The 20727-nt window shown below is 44.2% G+C and overlaps 2 protein-coding genes across 5 annotated transcripts in view; one reads left to right on the top strand and one right to left on the bottom strand.

Moving 5' to 3' along the window:
- Window positions 1-554: 554 nt before the first annotated feature.
- Window positions 555-13368, top strand: LOC127004453 (probable leucine--tRNA ligase, mitochondrial). 3 transcript variants are annotated; one of them, XM_050872178.1, is made up of 16 exons: window positions 555-856; window positions 2937-3270; window positions 3645-3733; window positions 4055-4193; window positions 4556-4798; window positions 5212-5345; window positions 7019-7843; window positions 8873-9039; window positions 9300-9473; window positions 9741-9832; window positions 9942-10032; window positions 10395-10494; window positions 10654-10795; window positions 11324-11470; window positions 11987-12055; window positions 13069-13368. In XM_050872178.1, the coding sequence occupies exons 2-16, from the start codon at window positions 3160-3162 to the stop codon at window positions 13363-13365; spliced, it is 2820 nt and encodes a 939-aa protein (XP_050728135.1). In that variant the 5' UTR covers window positions 555-856; window positions 2937-3159; the 3' UTR covers window positions 13366-13368. The 3 variants fall into 3 exon arrangements, with proteins under 3 accessions (XP_050728135.1, XP_050728136.1, XP_050728133.1); XM_050872179.1 differs by lacking the exon at window positions 555-856 and adding an exon at window positions 863-1048 and having other exon boundaries at window positions 4058-4193; XM_050872176.1 differs by lacking the exon at window positions 555-856 and adding an exon at window positions 863-1048.
- Window positions 13369-13967: 599 nt separating this feature from the next.
- Window positions 13968-20727, bottom strand: part of LOC127004454 (transmembrane protein 87A-like) — a 104466-nt gene continuing 97706 nt past the window's right edge. For both annotated transcript variants that reach the window (XM_050872180.1, XM_050872181.1), the window contains 3 exons: window positions 19436-19488; window positions 18762-18789; window positions 13968-18381 (listed from right to left, as the gene is read on the bottom strand). In XM_050872180.1, the coding sequence (XP_050728137.1) occupies window positions 18340-18381; window positions 18762-18789; window positions 19436-19488 (123 nt within the window). In that variant the 3' untranslated portion in view covers window positions 13968-18339. The remainder of the gene's footprint in view (window positions 18382-18761; window positions 18790-19435; window positions 19489-20727) is intronic.

Raw genomic sequence — 20727 nt, 5'->3', positions numbered from 1 at the left:
GTCCACAACCGGTAGTCTGTAGGATGACTAATCGGGGAACTTGTTCCATTTATTTCTGCACCTCATCACTGGACATAAAGATGGCATTTAGGCAAAAAGTCTGTCTTACAGTATCAATAGAGAAATGTGGTGTGATTTGTTGGTCCTCCAGAGCTCGGTGTAAAGAAAGTCATTCCATTGCGATGTGTGAAATTACTCTTGTGTGGCACCTATAACTTAACCCAACATAACCTACCTAAAAGGGGGGCCTTGACTCCTATGAGAGGGGCTCTGCCCCCCTCGATCCCCTTAACGGAGGGGCTTCGCCACCCTCGACCTCCCTTCTATTTTCCGGGTCATTCGTTACTGCACTGCAGTCAGGAACCAAAAAAAAATCCATAATGTCAGAATTAACTTTGCAAGAGGTGGCTGCCCCTCCCTCAGCATTAGCCCGGCGACACAATGAGAACAGAGGGCGAGGAGGAAAAGCTCCTGTGGCCTGACCCCAGGGGAGAGAGAGAGAGAGAGAGAGGGGGTCGAGGGGAGCCGCGGCCCCTCACCCCCAGGCCACTCACCTGGGCTCGCTGGGGAGGAGGTGGTCCCGCCGGCCGTCGTTCGTCGAGGAGGCCGCGTCCAGGTGCGGAGGGCGGCGCGGCGGGCGGCGGTGCGGGGGATTATTGACAAACACACAACAAAAACATGGCCGACCTAAAGGCGCGTTCGTGCCTCAACTTAAAATTTGCTTTCGTGCCCTGACGGTGGTTATGTAGTGTTTCGTCCTTCACATCACTCACAAATCACTAGATAAATAAATTCACGAGTACTTCACTGTGTCACACCACGAGACCAGAAATAAGGAGTCGTCTTGAATGCACAGGTAAACAAACAGACGCACGTGCGCCCCCCTCCCCTGCCCTGCCCTGCCGGTGTGTGCGCCAGGACGGGGCGGCGGGACTGTGCATCGGCCACACACCATGCGATGACATGTTACCGTCACAGCCAGCCAGATATTAACACACCGTCAGTCATTAGCTCCGTGGTGGACGCCAGCCGAACCCTCCACGGCAAGGTAAACACGCCGCCACCCCTGCCCTTGCTGACTTTGGGCTTATCCCGCTTGTTATTAGCACAGCTGAGGCGGGTGACTTCAGGGAGGGTGTTGTGGTGCGAGTTTGTATCCCCTGGGCCACTGAGCCGAGTGTAGGATACTTGGTATTATTCTAGTGTTTGCCCAGACACGCCCCTCGCAACCAAAATTGTCTAGAGGGCCCTTGAGACTGCGGGAAATGCGGCGGTAAACATGAAATGCGTCGCAAATACATAGTTTTTCAGTTACGGGGGTTGAAAAGTACCCTAGATGTGGTCCTCATGATACAATCGAAGGGGTAAACTTAATCCTAAAGGTGATATTACAATGTTGACATTTTCCCCACTTCTATACAACAAGTTACTCAGCTGCCCCAATGTTAGTTTAAGTTTTGGGGTGGTAGTTCATTTGTAGATTTTCTTAAATTCATCCTGGTGCCATCCACCTCTCTATGAACTTTGAATATGCATGGCATTACTCAGGCAGGAGAGGACCATACAAACATGTGTGAGAACAGGAATCACGTGTTCTCTAGCTTGGTTGGCCCCAAGCATCAATATTAGTAGAAACTCATTGATGCATTAAAAGAAGACTGGGGGATTATTGACAAAAGGGTAGCCAACTAACTTTGAGACACTGACTGCTTATTTCCAGACAAAATATGATGGTTTTTATTATGAAGATAGTATTTTTCCAGAAATCACTAAAGCCTTTTGTGTGCCCGCCACTGCTATGCTCTCACCTGGTACCACCAGCCTGTGTCGTGGACCACCCCCGCCACCGCCTTGTCCCGTCCCATGCTGTGTATTTCCGCTGCCTCACACCACATGCCTAATAGATTTAAACTAACCTAACCTACCTAACGGGGGGGCTTCGCCACGCCTGACCCCCTTAATTGGGGGGGAGACTAGCCCCCCATGACACTCCTAATGGGGGGCTTTGCCCGCCTCGACCCCCCTTCTATTTTCTAGAAGTCATTTGTTACTGCACTGCATTCAGGGACCCTGCAGTTGTGGCGCCAAGATTGAACACTCTAATGCATTCAGGGATCAAAAAGATAATCCATGTTGCAAGTATTTACTTTGCTAGAGGTGGCTACCCTCCAGTCAGTTTTATCCAAAGACTGTTCTTTAACGTGTCTTGCCTTGCTTCAAGATGAATGTGGTCAACCACACAAAAATAAAGTGTTAACTGTCCACAAGACAACTCCAGGACCAGCTCTGATATAGACGAAATGGAAAAAAGACTGTAGTTACCACAAACTTTGAGGGCTGTGGTTATTGTATTGGACCCTAGAGTCTAGGGTCTAATAATGTCATGTGTCTAGGGCCTAGACACATGACAGTATTGCATGTTTTCATCCTTGATGCATACATGCTTTTATCAGATTTTTATATACCAAGTATTGGACCCTACACATGTGTATAAAATAATTCAAGTTTCAGAGTTTTATTTGTTTTTTTACACTGTTTTTGACCCTACACATATGAATGTATACAATATTTTAAGTTTTAAAGTTTTACCAGTTCAAGTTTTAGTTTCCTTGGTTAATATATACTGTATTCAACCCTACACATATAAATGCACTGAATATTTCAAGTTTTAGAGTGTTCCCTGCTTTGGTCAGAGGCAGCTCACACCCATTTTGTTTAATTAAAGCATGATATGAGGATTCATCAAGACCTCCACGATAAACCTGGCAAAGATCCATTGAGACAAAGAAACTTTGGCTCTTATTACATAGATAAATGAGAGAGAGGGGAATACGTCCAGGGAGAAAAATGTCCGGCACCCCACTCTGCCATTTGTCCAGCTTGTGTTTCATGCTGTCCACTGATATTCTTGTTAAGTCCCAGATCTCCTTTGGCAGGCAGTTAAAGAGGCACGCTTTGCTGTGCAAGGAGTTGTGCATCAGTGTTCACTGCCTCTGGGCTGCCCTGTGTGACCTCCACCCTAGAGGCACATCTACACATCAACATCAGACGCTAGCAACTCACTCTGCTGGGACTTTAGAGGCTGGACCCAATGCCCTAACCAGCCCTGCAAAACACTGAAGAAGAGAAGAGGCTGGCCGCCAGTCCGTGGAGGCAGGGATGGAGCGGCTAAGGTCTGCTTGTAGACTGTTATCACAGGGAAGAAGGCAGGGGCTGGGTGGCCATGGCCCGAGGCTCATCTACAGCAAGACTGGCGTGTGGCCCGTCACGGTGAGTCATTCCATACATACTGTAAAGCAGCACACCTTGGCTGCCGTCGATAAAGAATTACACCCAACTCATTATTTTGTTTCTAATAAATTTCAATCTAATAATCATGAGTCAGATTACTGTTTCCATCATAAATTATTGTCTCATACTCATACCTGAGATTGGAGCAAGTAACTAAGAGGTGATAGGGCAGTATTGTAGTAACAATAGGTTGCTCTACTATCCAGTGCATTAAGGTGAGGTTCTGCTGGTGAGGGTGGCGTGGGTCCAGTGCTTGCTTGCTCCACCATGTTGAAATGACTGTCATTCTGAATATTTATCAGTTCACCAGTGTCATCAAATCAAACAAAACAAGTGTATGATTGCTTTTTCAGAATGATGAATTGAGCCACAGTACCAAGAAGGACGTTGATGAATTTTGGAAGGATAAATATAGAAGCCCTTGCCAAAAGCTTTCACAAGAGTGAGTGCAATACATAACTGTCCCTCCTTTCCTTCAGTGTAAACATTGTTCATTATTACCCTTCATTTCCTCCCTGTTTAGTGTTCAGAGCCCCTCCCCTTGGATTCTTGTTTTCTCTACATATTTTTTTTCTTGACCATAAGTATGTTAAACTCTGCAACACTTTGTAAACTCTATCCTAATTTTTCTTGTCTCCTGGTTTTCTTTCCTTCTGTGCTTGCTAAAGGCAGATTTTTTTTAACTATAGGAATAAGGTCTATTGAAATAAATCATAGAAATTCTGTAATATATGGAAAACAAAATATCAAGTGACCTCCCCAGCAGTGATGGAGGTGGCCTGGGAAAAAAATATGTGCTGTCCATGTTTCCATACCCATCTGGCAAGCTACACCTGGGACACGTGCGGGTCTATGCCACAGGTGACGCCATGGCAAGGTTCTACTGCCACAGAGGCTACAAGGTATTGCTTTATTTTTGTGGAAATGGAAGCACTCGTGTTCTTTAAGTGTTCCATCATCCCATACAAATGGATCTTCTCTATCAGTTATTCCAACTCCCTTCATTGTCCAGAACACAGCTATCATGTCACCTCTCCCTCTATTCTTCTATGGATGGCAGCCTCAACTTTTCTAATCTTTTACTGTACATTAAATCTGTCAGGCTTGGGACCATATTGGTTGCTACTCTTTGTTTCTCTTGATTTTGTATTATCTACAAATCTGTTTCCATGGGTGTGTCAAAGTGGCTAAAGGAGAGGGTTTCATTTGTGTTCACTTATTCTTGTCCTCACATATTCATCCTTTGTTACTTGTGCCTTCATAGGTGATTCACCCAATAGGCTGGGATGCCTTTGGGCTGCCAGCAGAGAATGCAGCCATTGACAGTGGTGAGATGCCAGACCGCTGGACATATGCCAACATCCAGCAGATGAAGGAGCAGCTGCTAGAGTTAGGGTGCAGCTTTGAGTGGCAGCGGGAGTTTGCCACATGTGACCCCGAGTACTACAAGTGGACTCAGTGGCTGTTCTTACGTCTTTTTCAAGCAGGACTTGCCTACCAGGAAGAGGTGAGATACATCACTGTCAGGCCTTCCTCTTTGATACAGGTTGTCAGGAAAGCTCACTTCCCTGTCCTTCTCCCATATCCTCCTCTCCTTTTGTATTCCCATTCTCTTCCTCTCCTCTCCTTTATCTTCCATCTCTCCTTCCCTCTCCTCTTACCACTCCTTACATTCCATCTCCCATCTCCTTCCTCTTCTTCTCTCCCACATCTTCCATCTCTCCTCCCCGCTCCTCTCACCACTCCCCCCATTCCTTCTCCCATCTCCATCCTCTTTCTCTCCTTTCCTCCATCTTCCATCTCTCCTCCCCTCTCCTCTCACCACTCCCTCCCCTTTTTCCATCTCCATCCTCTTTCTCTCCTCTCCTCTATCTTCCATCTCTCCTTCCGTCTCCTCTCACCTTCCTCTCATTCCCACAGGCACTGGTGAACTGGGACCCGGTGGACCAGACAGTGCTGGCCAACGAGCAGGTGGATGAGCAGGGGTGTTCCTGGCGGTCAGGGGCCAAGGTGGAGCGGCGGTTCCTCAGGCAGTGGTTCATCAAGACCACCAGGTGCTCCTCTCCATCCCTCATTCCTTTCCTTTCTGCTTTCCTTCTTTCCTTCCTCTCCCTTTTTTCATTGGTTTGTTCCTTCCATCCCTCATTCCTTTCCTCTCCTTTCCCTTTCCATTGCTTCCTTTCCTGCCTTTATTCTTTTCTTCCTGCCTTCCTTCCTTCGTTTTTTCCGTGTCGTTTTTCATTTCTTCCTTCCTGCCTGTCATTCTTTCTGCCTTCCTTTCCTTCCTTCTTTCATTGGTTCGTTCCATTCTTCCCACATTTATTTGTTTATTCCTTCATTCCTTCCTTGCTTCCTTCCTTCCTTTGTTTGTTCCTTTTCCCCTCCTTTCCTTTCATCTTTCTTTCCTGCCGTCATTCTTTTCCTCCTTCCTTCCAGTATCTCATCCCTCCTGCCTTCCCTTCTTATAGAGTGAAGGCTAGAAAAAAAGAATGGAAGGGAGTGTCAACTTTAGCATGAGGTTGAAGTACAGTAAAACCCCGATTATCCGAAATGGAAGGGGGGAAGCCTCTTTCGGATAAGCCGATTTTTCGGATAATCCGGATTTATGGCCGCCATTTTGATCGCCGCCCGTTTGATCGTCGGCATTGTGTTCTGCTGTATAAGGACGACTTCTTCCTTTCCCGGTTTCTTTCGGCATGGTGATGTAGAAAGAAGTGAGAGGAAGTAGGCAGCGGCGAAATATGCGACGCCAGTGTAGTGTGGTGTGCCGTCGCCGCCGACTGACGATGTAAACAATGAAACCAACACGCTAAACAAAGTACACGCTTAAAACATGTGATGTAAATGTTTTATTGTATGTTTGTCTGTGTGTCTCCTTGTCTGGACCAGTGTATGTTGATACTTGTGAGCGTTGCAGATCTGAATTGTGAATGTTGCAGAGTGCGATTGTGAATGGTTGTGCAAGCTTGCAAGTGTGACCTTGATGCATCGTGCAGGTGGAGACACAGTATGATGACTCATATTATCGCGCCTTTCGTATGTTGGAAGGGAATGTGGCATGGAGTGAAGAGTGTCTTGAGAGTAGTCGTGCAGTAGTTTGAGAGTTTGTTTAATGTTTTTGTCTAATACATTGATCTATTCATAACTGTATTTTCAATACGTATTAGAAAGCATATTCATTTTAACTGTTCTTATCAATTTTAAATGTGTTAATATAGTACATACTATGTAGTTACTTTTATTTATTTTTGATGTTTTATAACGTTTTAGTATAGAAAAAAAAAATTTAATTGCATTATCCAGATCAATTTCGGATAATCCGGTTTTTCGGATAATCCGCTTTCGGATAATCGGGGTTTTACTGTATATGCAAGTCTTCACAGTATCATCTTGGAGTGGGAGTATAGGCGACGCGGTGCCTATACGCTGTGGTTTTGAGGTTTAGAGCATCAGGCCATGGAAGTTAAGAGCCAGGATGAGTCACTTCAAATTCTAGTGTTACCATGTGATGTTAGGAACAGCATCCAGTCCCTTCACCCCCGTGACACATTCCAAAACGCTCACACACACTTTCATCACTCATTCCATCCATTCTACTCACACCACAAGCACTCCTCAAATAACTCATTTCCACTGCCTGTACTCTAGACCTCTGACTTTCATTCCAGGCCCACATTTCTCTTGCATATGTGAGGGTTGGGACTAATAATCTTTCTTGGTATTTCAGATTCTCTAAGTCACTTCTGGATGGCCTCTCAGATCCCATGCTGGAGAATTGGCGTGACATCACCAAAATACAGCGGCACTGGATTGGTGACTGTGGAGGGTACAGGGTGGAGGTGTCAGTGGTGGGTGAGGAGCAGGACACCAGAGCCAGGGAGACCCAAGAGATGGAAGGGGAAGGAGACAACACACACAAGGAGGGCCAGGGGGTGCCATCCATTGCAAGACTGGACCTCTGGATGGCACAGCCAGAACTGCTCCACGGCATTGCCTTCATTGGAGTTCGAAGTGGCCATGCCCTTGATGCTGAGGCTCACAGAAGATGCTGCCGAGCCGGTCATCAGCTGCTGACTGTCAGTGCCGTGTGTCCTATCAGCCAACGCAAAATTCCAGTCATAACAAGCGACAGTCTACCGTATGCTGAGGATGCAGATATTTATGTGGGGATTCCATGTGTGTCAAAGCTTGATGCCGACATCTCAAGGGAATGTGGCTTCACAGTCCCACATGTTCTTGAAAATGACAAACTTGTCAATTCTGGGGAGCTGAGTGGTCTGCGTCCTGAGGAGGCACGGCAGCAGGTGGCACAGAGGCTGCTCGAGGCCAGGGCTGGAGGGTTTGAGACCAGCGCCAAGCTGAAGGACTGGCTCATATCCCGTCAGAGGTACTGGGGCACCCCAATTCCCATCATCCACTGCCCATCCTGTGGTGCTGTGCCCGTGCCTGAGGACCAGCTGCCAGTGGAGCTGCCCAGCATCACACACTTCCCAAAGAGAGGCATCTCTCCCCTGAAGGAGGCACAGGAGTGGCTCAGGTGCCCCTGCCCCAAGTAAGGCTGAGAGCAATGATAAGCCATCTGTCTGCTTGGAAAGTTTTGGTCTTAGCTTAAATTTTTCATCAGTCATTAATATGGGAGTTGCTTACATCATAAAATATATAGTCTTTCTGATACTTCAGTCTGTGAAAAGAAATTAATAGTCAAGATGGGAGAAGATTGAGGGTCTAGGAATTGTGTAGTTGGTATAGTAGTAGGTAGGACCTTTGATTGCAAAACTAGCATGATTTTCTCACAGATTTAGGCTTTTCCTTTCATTAATAAGGGTAAAAATAAATCTTGCCAAAAGACTAACCATCTAGGCCATGAGCAGAACTTTAAATATCTGTACTTGTTTAAACTGTTGGACATCTTTTTGTTGCCTTCACATGAACAGATAACAATAAACACCTTCAGACAGACTAGGTTAGCCCCTCCCCTGTGACCTTTGCTTCCCTTGCACTTTATTATAACAGTAGTGAATCATATTTTTCATACTTGCTGCTCTTGAAAGTAAACAGAGTAAATAACTCACTTCCCTCGTAGACATTAGTGGTCCCCAGACCCCTCCCTCTCCTCAAGCTGGATCCCCAACAGAGGCTGTATTCCTAGTGGGGTTGGCAAGGAGGCTGCTGATTGGCTGTTGTCTGGTGGGGTGCCTTATGCCTCTGCCACCAGCACCCTCACATGGCCTCCAAAAATATTAATACTTTGCTTACCTCAACTGTTGGACACGATAGGCACATTTTTGTACACATGATTGGACTAAGCAATGATTGTGCAACTACAACACAAATTAGGAAACTAAATATTGCCTGTGATTTAACCGAATATGAATTTATCCAACTTATCCATTTACTATGAGTTATACCCTTGTCTTTTACTAACAGAAGCTTACTGACACCACCCTTTTTGCAGCCTTTCATCCATTATGAAATGTGCCAGGTAGCTTTGCACCCTTTGCTCCTCTAAAAGAATCATTCAAGCCTATGCTAGAAGAAGGAAACAGACCCCCCCATCACCTTCACCCCCTTCCCCGGACAGGTGTGGCCAGGAGAGCGAGCGTGAAACAGACACAATGGACACCTTCGTTGACTCTTCATGGTACTTCCTCCGCTTCCTTGACCCCCAGAACAGCCGGCAACCCTTCCACCATGACCTCCAGGACACCCTCATGCCTGTGGATCTCTACATCGGGGGAAAGGAACATGGTGGGTAGACGGTTTCATGTCATTACATCTCATTACTCGCCAGGTGTTGATGACTGTTAGCCAATTTTACAGCACCACCAAGACAACAGAAGGAAAATCTATTACTAGTGACACAACACCCATAAAACTCCTCTGGTCAAATTCAAGTCAATCAGTCAGCCAAACAGTCCTTTGTTAAATTAGTAAACCAACAAACTACTCTTTGAAGTCAGTTACACACAGCGTAACACAACTCTGCTTCCTGCTGTCCCCCTACACAGCGGTGCTCCACATGCTGTTCGCCAGGTTCATGCAGCACTTCCTGGCCAGCGAGGGCTTGGTGAGCCACTGGGAGCCCTTCAGAAGGCTGGTGATGATGGGGATGGTGATGGGCACAGCGTACAGAGTGAAGGACACAGGACGCTACCTCACCACCAACCAAGTGGACTTCTCAGGTGGGTCTCCTGGTCAGTTGGTGTGAGTGAATGTGTGGGTGTGGGTTGGTGACCGAGTTATTGAGAGTAAATGATTAGTGTGTCAATGTGTTAGTTGGTGAGTGTGCATGTGTGGGTGTGTTTTAGTTGGTCAGTGAATGAGTGTGAGTTAGTAAAGGAATGTAAGTTTGCTTTATAGTCATCCATATATAAGGCAGTAACAAGTTATCTAATACTAAAATATTACTGTGGTGGTGATGTTTCCCTCCTGTCTCCCTCCCTCACCAGTGGAGCCACCTGTGGAACTGGGTACAGGTGCACCACTAGTCATCACCACTGAGAAGATGAGCAAAAGCAAGCATAATGGTGTTGACCCGCAGGTAAGCGTCCTCCTCCATCCCTGGCCAGTGAAAGATTTTCACAGGTGTTCTGACCATTCATCTGTTGTTTGTAGTGTTCTTGTGACTCACTCTTTTCTCGTGTCAACAGGAAGTGCTTGAAAAATATGGGACAGATACCACAAGACTCCTCATGCTGGCCAACTTTGCTCCAGCCTCCGCTAGAAGCTGGTCTGAGGAAAGTGAGTCTTTCATCAGGAATTTATAATAATACTTCAAAAAAACTTATTATTATTGCAGGAATCTATCAGTCTATCTATATCTTCTATGGCCTCTTCCCTTGAAGGGGTGGCCATGGCAGAAGTGTCTCCACCCTTCCCTGTTCCTGCACTCTCAGCACAGTCAATCCCTCACCCACCAACCCACTCTCTCCTACTCACCCACTCTGTTGATCCGTTTCACAGGAATCGCTAGAATAAAGTACTTGTTAGAACTACAGTAATGTGTTCCACTGTTTAAGTAACATGAATATTTGTGTTTTACCTGCATTACTGCACAAAATTTATGCTGTACCTTACCCATTTAATTTTTGTGCCTCCACCAGCTTTCCCCGGCATCTTCAGTTGGCAGAACCGACTATGGATGACAGTCGCTGAGTTTATTGAGGCGAGACAAGGCATCAAAGACTCCATTGGCACAATAAGGTATTAATATTCTCATCAATCATCGCGTACCTAATTACAATGATGATGATGTTGGGCTTTTGAGATGTTGCAATTTTGTCACTTCCAGAAAGTAAATATTGGAGTGACATAAAAAGTAGGCCACAGATCACCAGTTTCCTTCCACCAATACTTCCACAGCGCTGAGGAGAGAGAGGAGCACGAGCAGCACCTGTGGCACGCCCGCAACCACAGCCTCAGCAACATTACCTACGTGATGGAACACACACACCAGCTCAACGCAGCAATCTCCTTCATGCAGGCACTCACCATCAGCCTCAGGGTACTCACACACCACACACACACATCATTAACTGATTGTATATTGGATAGAGAACTAGTTCCAACCCAGTCATTGTCCATATGACACTAAGTATCCTAGTGGTATGCCTCTCATCTTTTAGGAAGTGAAAAAAGAAAAACTGAGGTAAAAAAACCTTGCAAAATTATTTGGGCCAAGGGCAGGGACATCACTTGCCAAGATAATATTGTAAGAGTGGATGTGAATGACTTGATTTGTGAGCAAGATAATATTTCCTATATGGGGCACACATACCACTCATCAGAACAGTTTTGAAACCTTATATACCAAAGATGTTGAGGTGATAGCAGGCAATGTTACGGTGATGGGAGCTGCCATTGAATGAAGACCGTACCAGCAAAGCTACTGTAATCTTTCTGCCTCCAGTCTAGCGGTTTAATGGTTCAGAAGCTTGACTGGATGCAATGAATGTTCACCACTCTCCTATGTATAAGTCTTCCTCTTTTCATCCTGTTTCATAACACCAAGTTGTGATGCATTGCTTTACAGAAGGTTCCAATGATCACGATGCTGAGCGAGGAGTTTGAACGCACATTGGCTGCCCAGATCATCATGCTCTCTCCCCTCACACCGCACTTTGCTAGTGAACTCTGGGCTGGCTTCAGCAGCGTGGCAGCCTGTCCCTCCATTAAAAAGGTGAGAACTACCATACATTTCTGAAGTTTTTTTAGACATGTAATATAGGATATGTTTACCTTGCACAAGTGTCCACAGTGATTGGGTTAGTTTGGGTTAGTTCACCAAATTATGAATCCTTTAGAATCAGTTTAAATCTAAGTTAGGGCAGTCAGTGCATTGTATTGATGAGGATAACAATGTCTGAGAACATGAGTTATTTGTCATGAGGTTCAAGGGCTGAGAGATAGCAATGTATGCATCATTTGTTCCTGGGCAAAGTTATGTCATGCTATAGTCCATTATGTAATTTGTACATGCAGCAGCCTTTATCGCTCCTTCTTCAGAAATATTATTACCTATTCGTTGCTTCTGGTCTTGCAAACTTTTCATACTCATGTAAAGAAAAGCTAAGACTGAATTATAATTCTTGAGTGCAATGGGTCACACCAGTATATGTTATAGTAAGGTATCTAGACTTTGGTCACCCTTCATCCCCATGCCCCAGACTAACCAAGAAATCTTGCTTGGCCCCAGGAGCTGCCTTTGACGGAGCAGCCATGGCCTGAGGTTGACCAGGACTACCCACTCCCACTAAGATACTCGGTAGGTTACTGAATGCCTCTTTAGCATTGAATACACACAAACCAAATTGAAATTTACCTCCAGTAATGCCAACATTAAATTTACTGCTTTCCAGTTTGACCCAATAGTGTTTGTAAGTTTTTAAAGTGTAACGTAAGCCTATTCAACCCCTTCGACCTGGGGTTACGGGCACATGGCACGTTACCCAGGAGCTGATCCCGCTCATCGGGTCGTCTCTGTAAGAGACAATCCTGAGTGGAGGAGGCCAAGGGGATGCCCACGGAGTTCGTGGCCTGAGCAAGTTGATAGATCCTGCCAGGAGGTACTCAGGATGGGAAGGGGGCCTGCATGGAGACTTGCCCAGAGGGACCCCCAGATTTTGCGTCAGAGGGTGGGTGAGGCGACGCCCCCCTCAGCATATGCCCCCATTGATGGATTGATTGACCTGGGGTTGTTTATAGAGGGACCCCCAGATTTTGCGTCATAGGGTGGGTGAGGCGACGCCCCCCTCAGCGTATGCCCCCATTGATGGATTGATTGACCTGGGGTTATGTTTACAGAGGGACCCCCAGATTTTGCGTCATAGGGTGAGTGAGGCGACGCCCCCCTCAGCGTATGCCCCCATTGATGGATTGATTGACCTAGGGTTATTTTTATAGGTCCATTACTGGTTGCAGGAGTGATGTCTCTTCATATATCAGTCCCTGTATTTATCTGTTCTTTCCATCACCCTATCCATATAGACCGAAACACACACACACACACGACTTTTATCTCCTTTTTGCATGTCTACAGCTACACAACACTTGCCTCCTTTCTTTCTCCCATATATTAAGCTTCAGCATAAATAGATCAACTATGCACAACAGTTTTCTGAAGATGACGAACCACAGTAAACAATTTCAAACCCGTTATCTTCCATGGTAGACTAATTATAGTATGACGTACAGATACGCCACCAGATCGATGTTTTGGTCATTTAAATCTAATTCAATGATTTTTCTTATACTGACTTCTTGCACAACAACAAACAGATCCCTGGTGAGGAGCCCCAGCAAGTGAAGGTTCCGCGCAGAGAGCTGGACACCCTCACTCCAGCCCGGGCACTGCAGCTGGTGTCTGCTGAGGAGGGCTTCCAACAACACCTGCAGGGGAGGACGGTGCTGGAAACTTACCTCAAGATCTTGCCAGGGCTGAGGGCATCTGTATCTTTCACCTACAGTGTACACGACCTGGCCAGGGCTAAGGAGGCACTAAAGAAGAAGAAAGAAGAGAAGAAAAAACAAAAACTAGAAAAACGACTGAAGAGGAAACAAGGAACAATAAAGTGAAGAGTGGAAAAAAGTAGCAGGACTGAGGAAAAACAAAAACTTGTGACATAAAGAAGAATGCTGGTGCAAAAAATAAAGTGACTAGAAGATAACAGGACATGAAGATAAAGAAAAGTAACAAAATCCAGGTGAATTAATAAAAAGCAGTTGTCAGTAACGTGAACAAAGGAGAAGATAACTAGAGCCGAGGACAGAGGGTAAGAAGAAAAAAAAGAGGAAACAAATCATGGAAAAGCCAAGAATGTTAGTGAAATATCAAAAAAGTTGATAAACAAAGAGAACCACTGAACTGTAATGAAGAAAGTAGACAAGGAACAACAAAGCAAGAAAGAGCATTGAAGAGAAAGCAGGACTAAAAAGTAAATTACTTGAGGATAAAGTAAGAAAACAATGAACCAAAGACCACTTACCTGAAGGCTGGAAACAAATATGCAAAGATCTTATAAACCCAGTCTCTCTTCTTAATGAATTCAAAAGTAACATAAGTACAAGTCAACAGTAATAGAGGTACAAGTCACATTCTTGTGTACTGTTGTCTTTCAAGAGTGAAACTGATGTCAAATTCATCTTCCCTATGGAACCCCATAAAAAGAAAAGGGAGGTGCCACACAAACATGGATTTGCTTGTAAATTATATGTACAAAGTAAATGCTATCTAAACTTTTAACAAAGTTTTTTTACATAATTGCATAAAAACTTTATTTACAGATACTTGTTCCTCTTGTAGTTTCTTCAACATATATATAGATGCCCTGTATATATGACATAACTCAATGGTACAAATTTTCTTGTGTTCACCCAGCAAACCCACTAACATGCAGAATGTTAGAAGCAACACCAGAGGAAAGAAAGGACAAAAACCAAAAACTGCACTTTGCTCAGGTCCTCCAATAACACCCTAAAATTACTAGAAACCTAACTTAATGCTGCCTCAAAGCCAGATGAATCTCCTCTTCCCTTTAAACTGCCATCCCCAAGCCTCTCCCAATGTGGTTTCTTGGTGCCACCACTGAGTCACTCCACTTCATGTAGTGAGAATTTACCTGCTGCACAGTCATGCTTACCAGCTAAGTGGAAAAAAAAGGGCTTTCCATGGGGAAACCAGTTGATATCATAGAGCCAAGCCAGGGTCACAGGAAAGAACAGATTATCTAACTGAGCAACACAAATATCAGGAGTCAAGGCCTCTACTGCTGCACCACCCAGCTTGCTCCTTGAACAGGCTGTGGATACATGCCACAATAAATGATGTGCAACAGTTCTCTTCCTATTCATTGAAGCCACCACTTTGATTATGGGGCTCTTGGGTGAACATGAAAGCCTGGCCATGCATATCCTCATACACTGGCAGAAGGGAAGTTAGAGAATAAGATTTCATGGATGAAGATTGAGAGTAATAGTTAAGCACTTCACACTGAAGAAGCATTGCAAGCAACATCCTTTGGCTTTAAGTTATTGAATCACTACATTATTACATGAAGTTCTTGATGAGGAAAAATGTTATATGGTGACCTAAAGTACAACTATATGAACTCTAAGCCTCCATGTTTGATGCAAAATCACGTTCCACAATCCATAAAGGGAATGTTACTGGAGAAGATACTGAACACTTCATCACACTCCTTAGGACATCCTGCAAGTTCTGCAGCAAATTTTTCACACAACTTGCACAGCTAGAAGCTGAGAACCTGACTTTTCCAGTTAATGAGTTTACTATTATATGCAACAGGAAATGATGCCATGCTTCTGTAATATTACATTGATATCAGAATGGCCAGCCGGTACCTGCGACTTTGTTGTGACAGAACACTGCACAACTTTCATGTGCATAAAGGCTATGGAAATCTGAGGTGTCTATCAAAGGACACAATGCATTCATGGAAGAACACAGTAATAGTGCTGGGTGTCACAGATGCTTTGCCACACACCACTCACAAACACTGATGCATAGTGACACACACACACACACACAAAGTAAGGCCGCAGCCACACAGGGAGCGAGAAAGCGAGCAAGAGCGTCAAGGCGAGTTTCTGTGGCCACACGAAGAGCGAGGCGAGGGTTGTCATAGCAATGCGACCCGCAGAGCTAACACTATACACACCCCTCGCACCAACCCCCGTGGGCACACACAAGGGATGGGGTGAAAGGTTTCTATAAATAGTTCCGTGCTTCACTTATTTGGCGTTTTATGAAAAATCTGTATACACCATCGTGTTCAGGAGGCTTTTCTCTATAAGATGGAATTGTTTATTTTAGTACTAATTTCATAGCCGCTGCAAATGGTAGCTATATGTAAAATGTGTTATAAACATTACGGAGTGATTCTTTAACTCCAACTCGTCACTATTTATTTAGTTTTTGTTTTTATTGAGTTCACAAACATACTTAAGGGGTAGGCGGTGGCCGAAGTGATAGCGTACTGGACCCATATTCGCCACGTGATGGACGACGCGGGTTCGAATCCTCACGCTATCACTCGGATTTTTCAGTCACCGCCGAGTGGCTTAAAACTACCCACATGCTGTCCTGAAGACCACCCATCAACCCGGACTCTAGAGGAAGCCGTCCAAGCGAATCAAGAACGAGTTCTGGGGGGCAGCATGAGCCAATGCAAGATGGCGCCACTATAAACACGCGCCTGCGCCAGAACGGGCTGGGCCGACCATCAGGCCCCACCTGGAAGAAGCCTTGGGCCGACCATCAGGCCCCACCGGGAGGATGCCTACCGGCGCAATAGGCAACAACGTAAAACAAACTTAACCCCTTCACTACTGCTGGGCCAAAACAACACCCCGCGCCGTATCCGGGATTGCCACGCGCGGCAAATTTCAAATGTCGCAATTGAATATAACAAATTTTCAGCCATAAACTCAACATAATCATCATGTAGTATATATGAATACATGCAGAATTAAATGGTGCACTAAAGAAACTCACTACGGCTGGGCCAAAACAGTGCCCCATGCCGTATCCAGGATTGCCGCGTGCGCCAGATTTCAAATGTCGCTTTTGAATATAACAAATTTTCAGCCATAAATTCAATATAATCATCATGTATTATATATGAAAACATGCAGAATTAAATGGTGCACATAAAGAAACATAAATTAATTGATAATTTTGAGATGTAAGCATAAATAAAGATAAAATAACTTGAATATTGGCAAAAGTGAGCCAGTACACAGTATGCGCATCCTCGGATATGGTACAAGGCACGCAAGGACGCAGTATGTGTCCTCGTGTTGAAGGGGTTAAGTGCTGCAATCACTGCTGTGTCTAATGTGTCAACCAAAATGCCCTATCTAATGTATGAGGTGAGTTACGGCAAATAATATAGAAGCATGTCTGTGATGTCCCTCATTCTGACCGAGCGATCTTGCGCGAGAAAAGTTTTCTCGTCATTATCTGCTCGCTGCCAGTGTGGCCACCTCCATTGTTTATAATGTATTAAAGTTTCTCGCTCGCTTTCTTGCTCCCTGTGTGGCCGTGGCCTAAGGGCTTGCTGGCTCATCACTATCATGGCAATGTAACGAGATGATTCACTGCCAAATGTTGATCTACTCACCATGACCTCTACTGGGAGTAAGGCAAAGAGGTTATAATAATCTCTATGCACTGTCCACTCCTACTCTTATAATATTAGTGAATTACAGACAATTCCTCATTAGTAGGGACTGTTTTCATCCATTCAGACATTCAAATAATCAACTGTTTTAGTAAATGACAAGAGAAGGTCTATGACCACTTTGATCTGAAGTGTCACCTTGGGCTATATCATCATACATGGGTGCATTTTAAAGATTACTAAATTATTATTGTTGGAAGCAATGGTAATTTTTAACAAACCAAAGAGTTTTTTAAGTAAAAAATTGTAGTCAGGTGTGGCAGACATACCAGAAAGTATGTGCTTCATAAGACCTGAACTTTCAGGTCACTACTAAACCCATTTTTCTGATGAGGCAACATTAGATAGCTGTCTGTATACTTAGTCAGCCCCTCACCTGCTCATGTGTGTGAGTATGAGAAGGAAACATTACTTACTTCTCTGCTGCCAATGACATAACAAAACACATTCTACCCTTACCCCAATGCTTTGCCCAGCTCCTGCCATGTACACTCAACTGTGAATCCAATCAAAGCATATTGAATATACACAACAAATGTAGAGCAAAAATATAGAGCCACTACAGATATTTCTATGAACTATAAAAATATAATTACAAGAAAATTGAATTCTACTTTACTGAAATTACACAATACTATATTACATGAAATTTCTGTAGGAAAAAAGACTAATGATTAACTCCACTGCCATATAAATACTATGTGAATAGAAGAAATAATGTAAATACACCACACCAGATATTTTCCTGGTCAGTAATACTCTTCACTAAACAAAGGATATTTAAAAACATTCAAAAGAACTAATTATACACCATTTGCGCATCAGCAACACAAAGTACCCCACGCTGAGAATCTTGAGTTAACACTTTTAGTGCAACTTTGCATTTTCAGCTACAGTACAGAGAAGACTCCTCTCCCATAATAAATATTTATTATAGCTATCTTGTCTCATTCCCACTTTTTCTACTTGATAAATTCATTAAGCACATAAGCAGCACACCAAGTAACAACTTGTCACATTATTTCATTAGATGTACTATGTACATGCTACACACACACATACACACACACATGCACACACATATTCATGCACACACCCCTCCCCCCCACACACACATACAAAGGTTCATATTTGCATTAATTTGATGAGAATCAACCAATAAACACACGCTCTCTCTTGTACACACAAGGTATAATATCCTCAAGGAACTACTTTTCCCCCACTCCAGGCTAACACACAACTTGATGGACAGGAAGATCCAAAACACTACCTTGTCATATCAACAAAACAGAAATGCCACAAACAACAAAACTAAAACACCGGACTTCACCGTTAACTGTTGCTGTGCTCACTGCATCTTGGACACCTCAAACTTTGTGGTGACAATTTCCTGGGGGAGGAAAGGAAAATATTATAGGTACTATCGTGATGCATTTCTGGTCAAGTCTATTGATTTGTATCTCATTTTTCATTCTTTCTTGTTATCCTAACCAATGAGGTTTGAATAAAAAAATATAAACTACCTATACTCCCCATAGCTAATCAGGCCTTCAACTCCTTCTTTTAAAACTCCCTCATTCCTCTTATAAATCTTTCTCTTTAGTATCTTTCTATCTGATTTTCCAAGCCTCCTGAGCTTTCCATTTCCTGTTCAACTTCTCATTATTGTGATTCTTCAAGACCCATCAGATTACTTGCCCATCACCCCTTGATCACAGATTGTTTCCTGTAGATTATTAATTTTTACTTCTTTACCCAGTGCAGACTTACCTCTTCAGAGTCAAGAATGGGCAGCACACTGAAAAGGAGGAGCCAATATTAGAATGCAAAGTGGAAACAACCTAAACCCCTCAGCTTGCAATCCATGTGTCCAATTTACAATCATTCATGGTCATCTCATGCACACATTTCATGAACACAAAATGTAATCAAAGAATATGCCTGCATTGAATTTACAGATCACCTCACTTTTAGGCTGTATGGAAAGAGAAAAACTACTTCATCAAACTGTGGAAATGAGAACAAAGCTTAAGAAATTAATCTACAACCATGATCTTGCATACATACTAAATACACACATTAAATGGTTTGTTGTGGTGAAAGGCTGATTGAGCAAATGAGGAAACACAATTAGTGATGCACAACAGTGGATGCAAAACAAAAAATAATCACCCTTGTTTTAAACCATATGACCCCATGACCACTGGGAGACTATGGGATGGGATGCGCTGTGAGTGGCAATGTTATAACCAAACCAAATGTGAGGGTGTCAGTATGAAGTGTTAGTATGTAGTGTGGCTCATTGTATTGACAAACCTTCTTCATTCTCAAAGTTATGCCATTTGCCCTCCTGTGAAAAATGGGATCATGGTGGTGTTGATGATGATGATGATGATGACATGTATAGAGTTGCATTCAGTACATCTGAGGGCTAACAAACTTACGGGTCAACAAAGGAAGACGGGATGTTTTCCTCAACCCACTTCAAGTCGTCCTCCTGCAACACAAACATATTAGCAGCCAATCATCTCCTCCTTCACAGAGACAAACCAATTAGTGTTCATATAATGAGATGCTCACTAATTAAACACTGCACTCCAATCTCAAAGTCACATGCTTCACTTAACCCTTACATTACGGCGATCATATATATATATAAGTGCGCTACCACACGCCTCACCCGTATGGGGATCATATATATAATCGTCACATTCTACGCTCCCTACGTTTCAAATATACCACCAGTTCTTGACTCAGAAAAATGATGGAGGCATATGGCATCCATACACACTCTCATTCGTCTCCAGCGCACGCCCTGCTGAAGGCCACAGATCATTTTCCACTTTTGTTTGGAATACATCTGTCATGTCTCGTGATGCATCAAGCAGTTCCTCTGCTCCGGGCAGAAGTAGAGCGCGGGTGAATCAATGTGACAGAGAGAGAGAGAGAGAGAGAGAGAGAGAGAGAGAGAGAGAGAGAGAGAGAGAGAGAGAGAGAGAGAGAGAGAGAGAGAGAGAGAGAGAGAGAGAGAGAGAGAGAGAGAGAGAGAGAGAGAGAGAGAGAGAGAGAGAGAGAGAGAGAGAGAGAGAGAGAGAGAGAGAGAGAGAGAGAGAGAGAGAGAGAGAGAGAGAGAGAGAGAGAGAGAGAGAGAGAGAGAGAGAGAGAGAGAGAGAGAGAGAGAGAGAGAGAGAGAGAGAGAGAGAGAGAGAGAGAGAGAGAGAGAGAGAGAGAGAGAGAGAGAGAGAGAGAGAGAGAGAGAGAGAGAGAGAGAGAGAGAGAGAGAGAGAGAGAGAGAGAGAGAGAGAGAGAGAGAGAGAGAGAGAGAGAGAGAGAGAGAGAGAGAGAGAGAGAGAGAGAGAGAGAGAGAGAGAGAGAGAGAGAGAGAGAGAGAGAGAGAGAGAGAGAGAGAGAGAGAGAGAGAGAGAGAGAGAGAGAGAGAGAGAGAGAGAGAGAGAGAGAGAGAGAGAGAGAGAGAGAGAGAGAGAGAGAGAGAGAGAGAGAGAGAGAGAGAGAGAGAGAGAGAGAGAGAGAGAGCGAGCAAGTGGGGTGCTTCCACGCGTCGCATCACGGCCACGAGAAAATGAGCAATATTTTCGGCTGTCATAACTTTTTTATTATTATTAGGAGAGAAGTTTTATTACACCACCATATATACTAGATGAATATACAATTATTGCAAAGAAGAAAGGCACCATTTCCACCTCTTAAATGTCTAAATTTTCCCCATGCACAGAAT

Source organism: Eriocheir sinensis, chromosome 28 (assembly GCF_024679095.1).
Source record: "Eriocheir sinensis breed Jianghai 21 chromosome 28, ASM2467909v1, whole genome shotgun sequence".
Classification (NCBI taxonomy): Eukaryota; Metazoa; Arthropoda; class Malacostraca; order Decapoda; family Varunidae; genus Eriocheir; species Eriocheir sinensis.
The sequence above is the reverse complement of the archived record's forward strand: the minus strand, read 5'-3'. Positions and strand labels throughout refer to the sequence as shown.

Excerpts from the sequence above, each read along its gene's own strand:
- LOC127004453 (XM_050872178.1), top strand. The coding sequence starts at position 3,160 with ATGGAGCGGCTAAGGTCTGCTTGTAGACTGTTATCACAGGGAAGAAGG. Across the intron at positions 9,040-9,299 it reads CATCGGGGGAAAGGAACATG|CGGTGCTCCACATGCTGTTC; the intron begins GTGGGTAGACGG and ends CCCCCTACACAG. Across the intron at positions 10,033-10,394 it reads TAGAAGCTGGTCTGAGGAAA|CTTTCCCCGGCATCTTCAGT; the intron begins GTGAGTCTTTCA and ends TGCCTCCACCAG.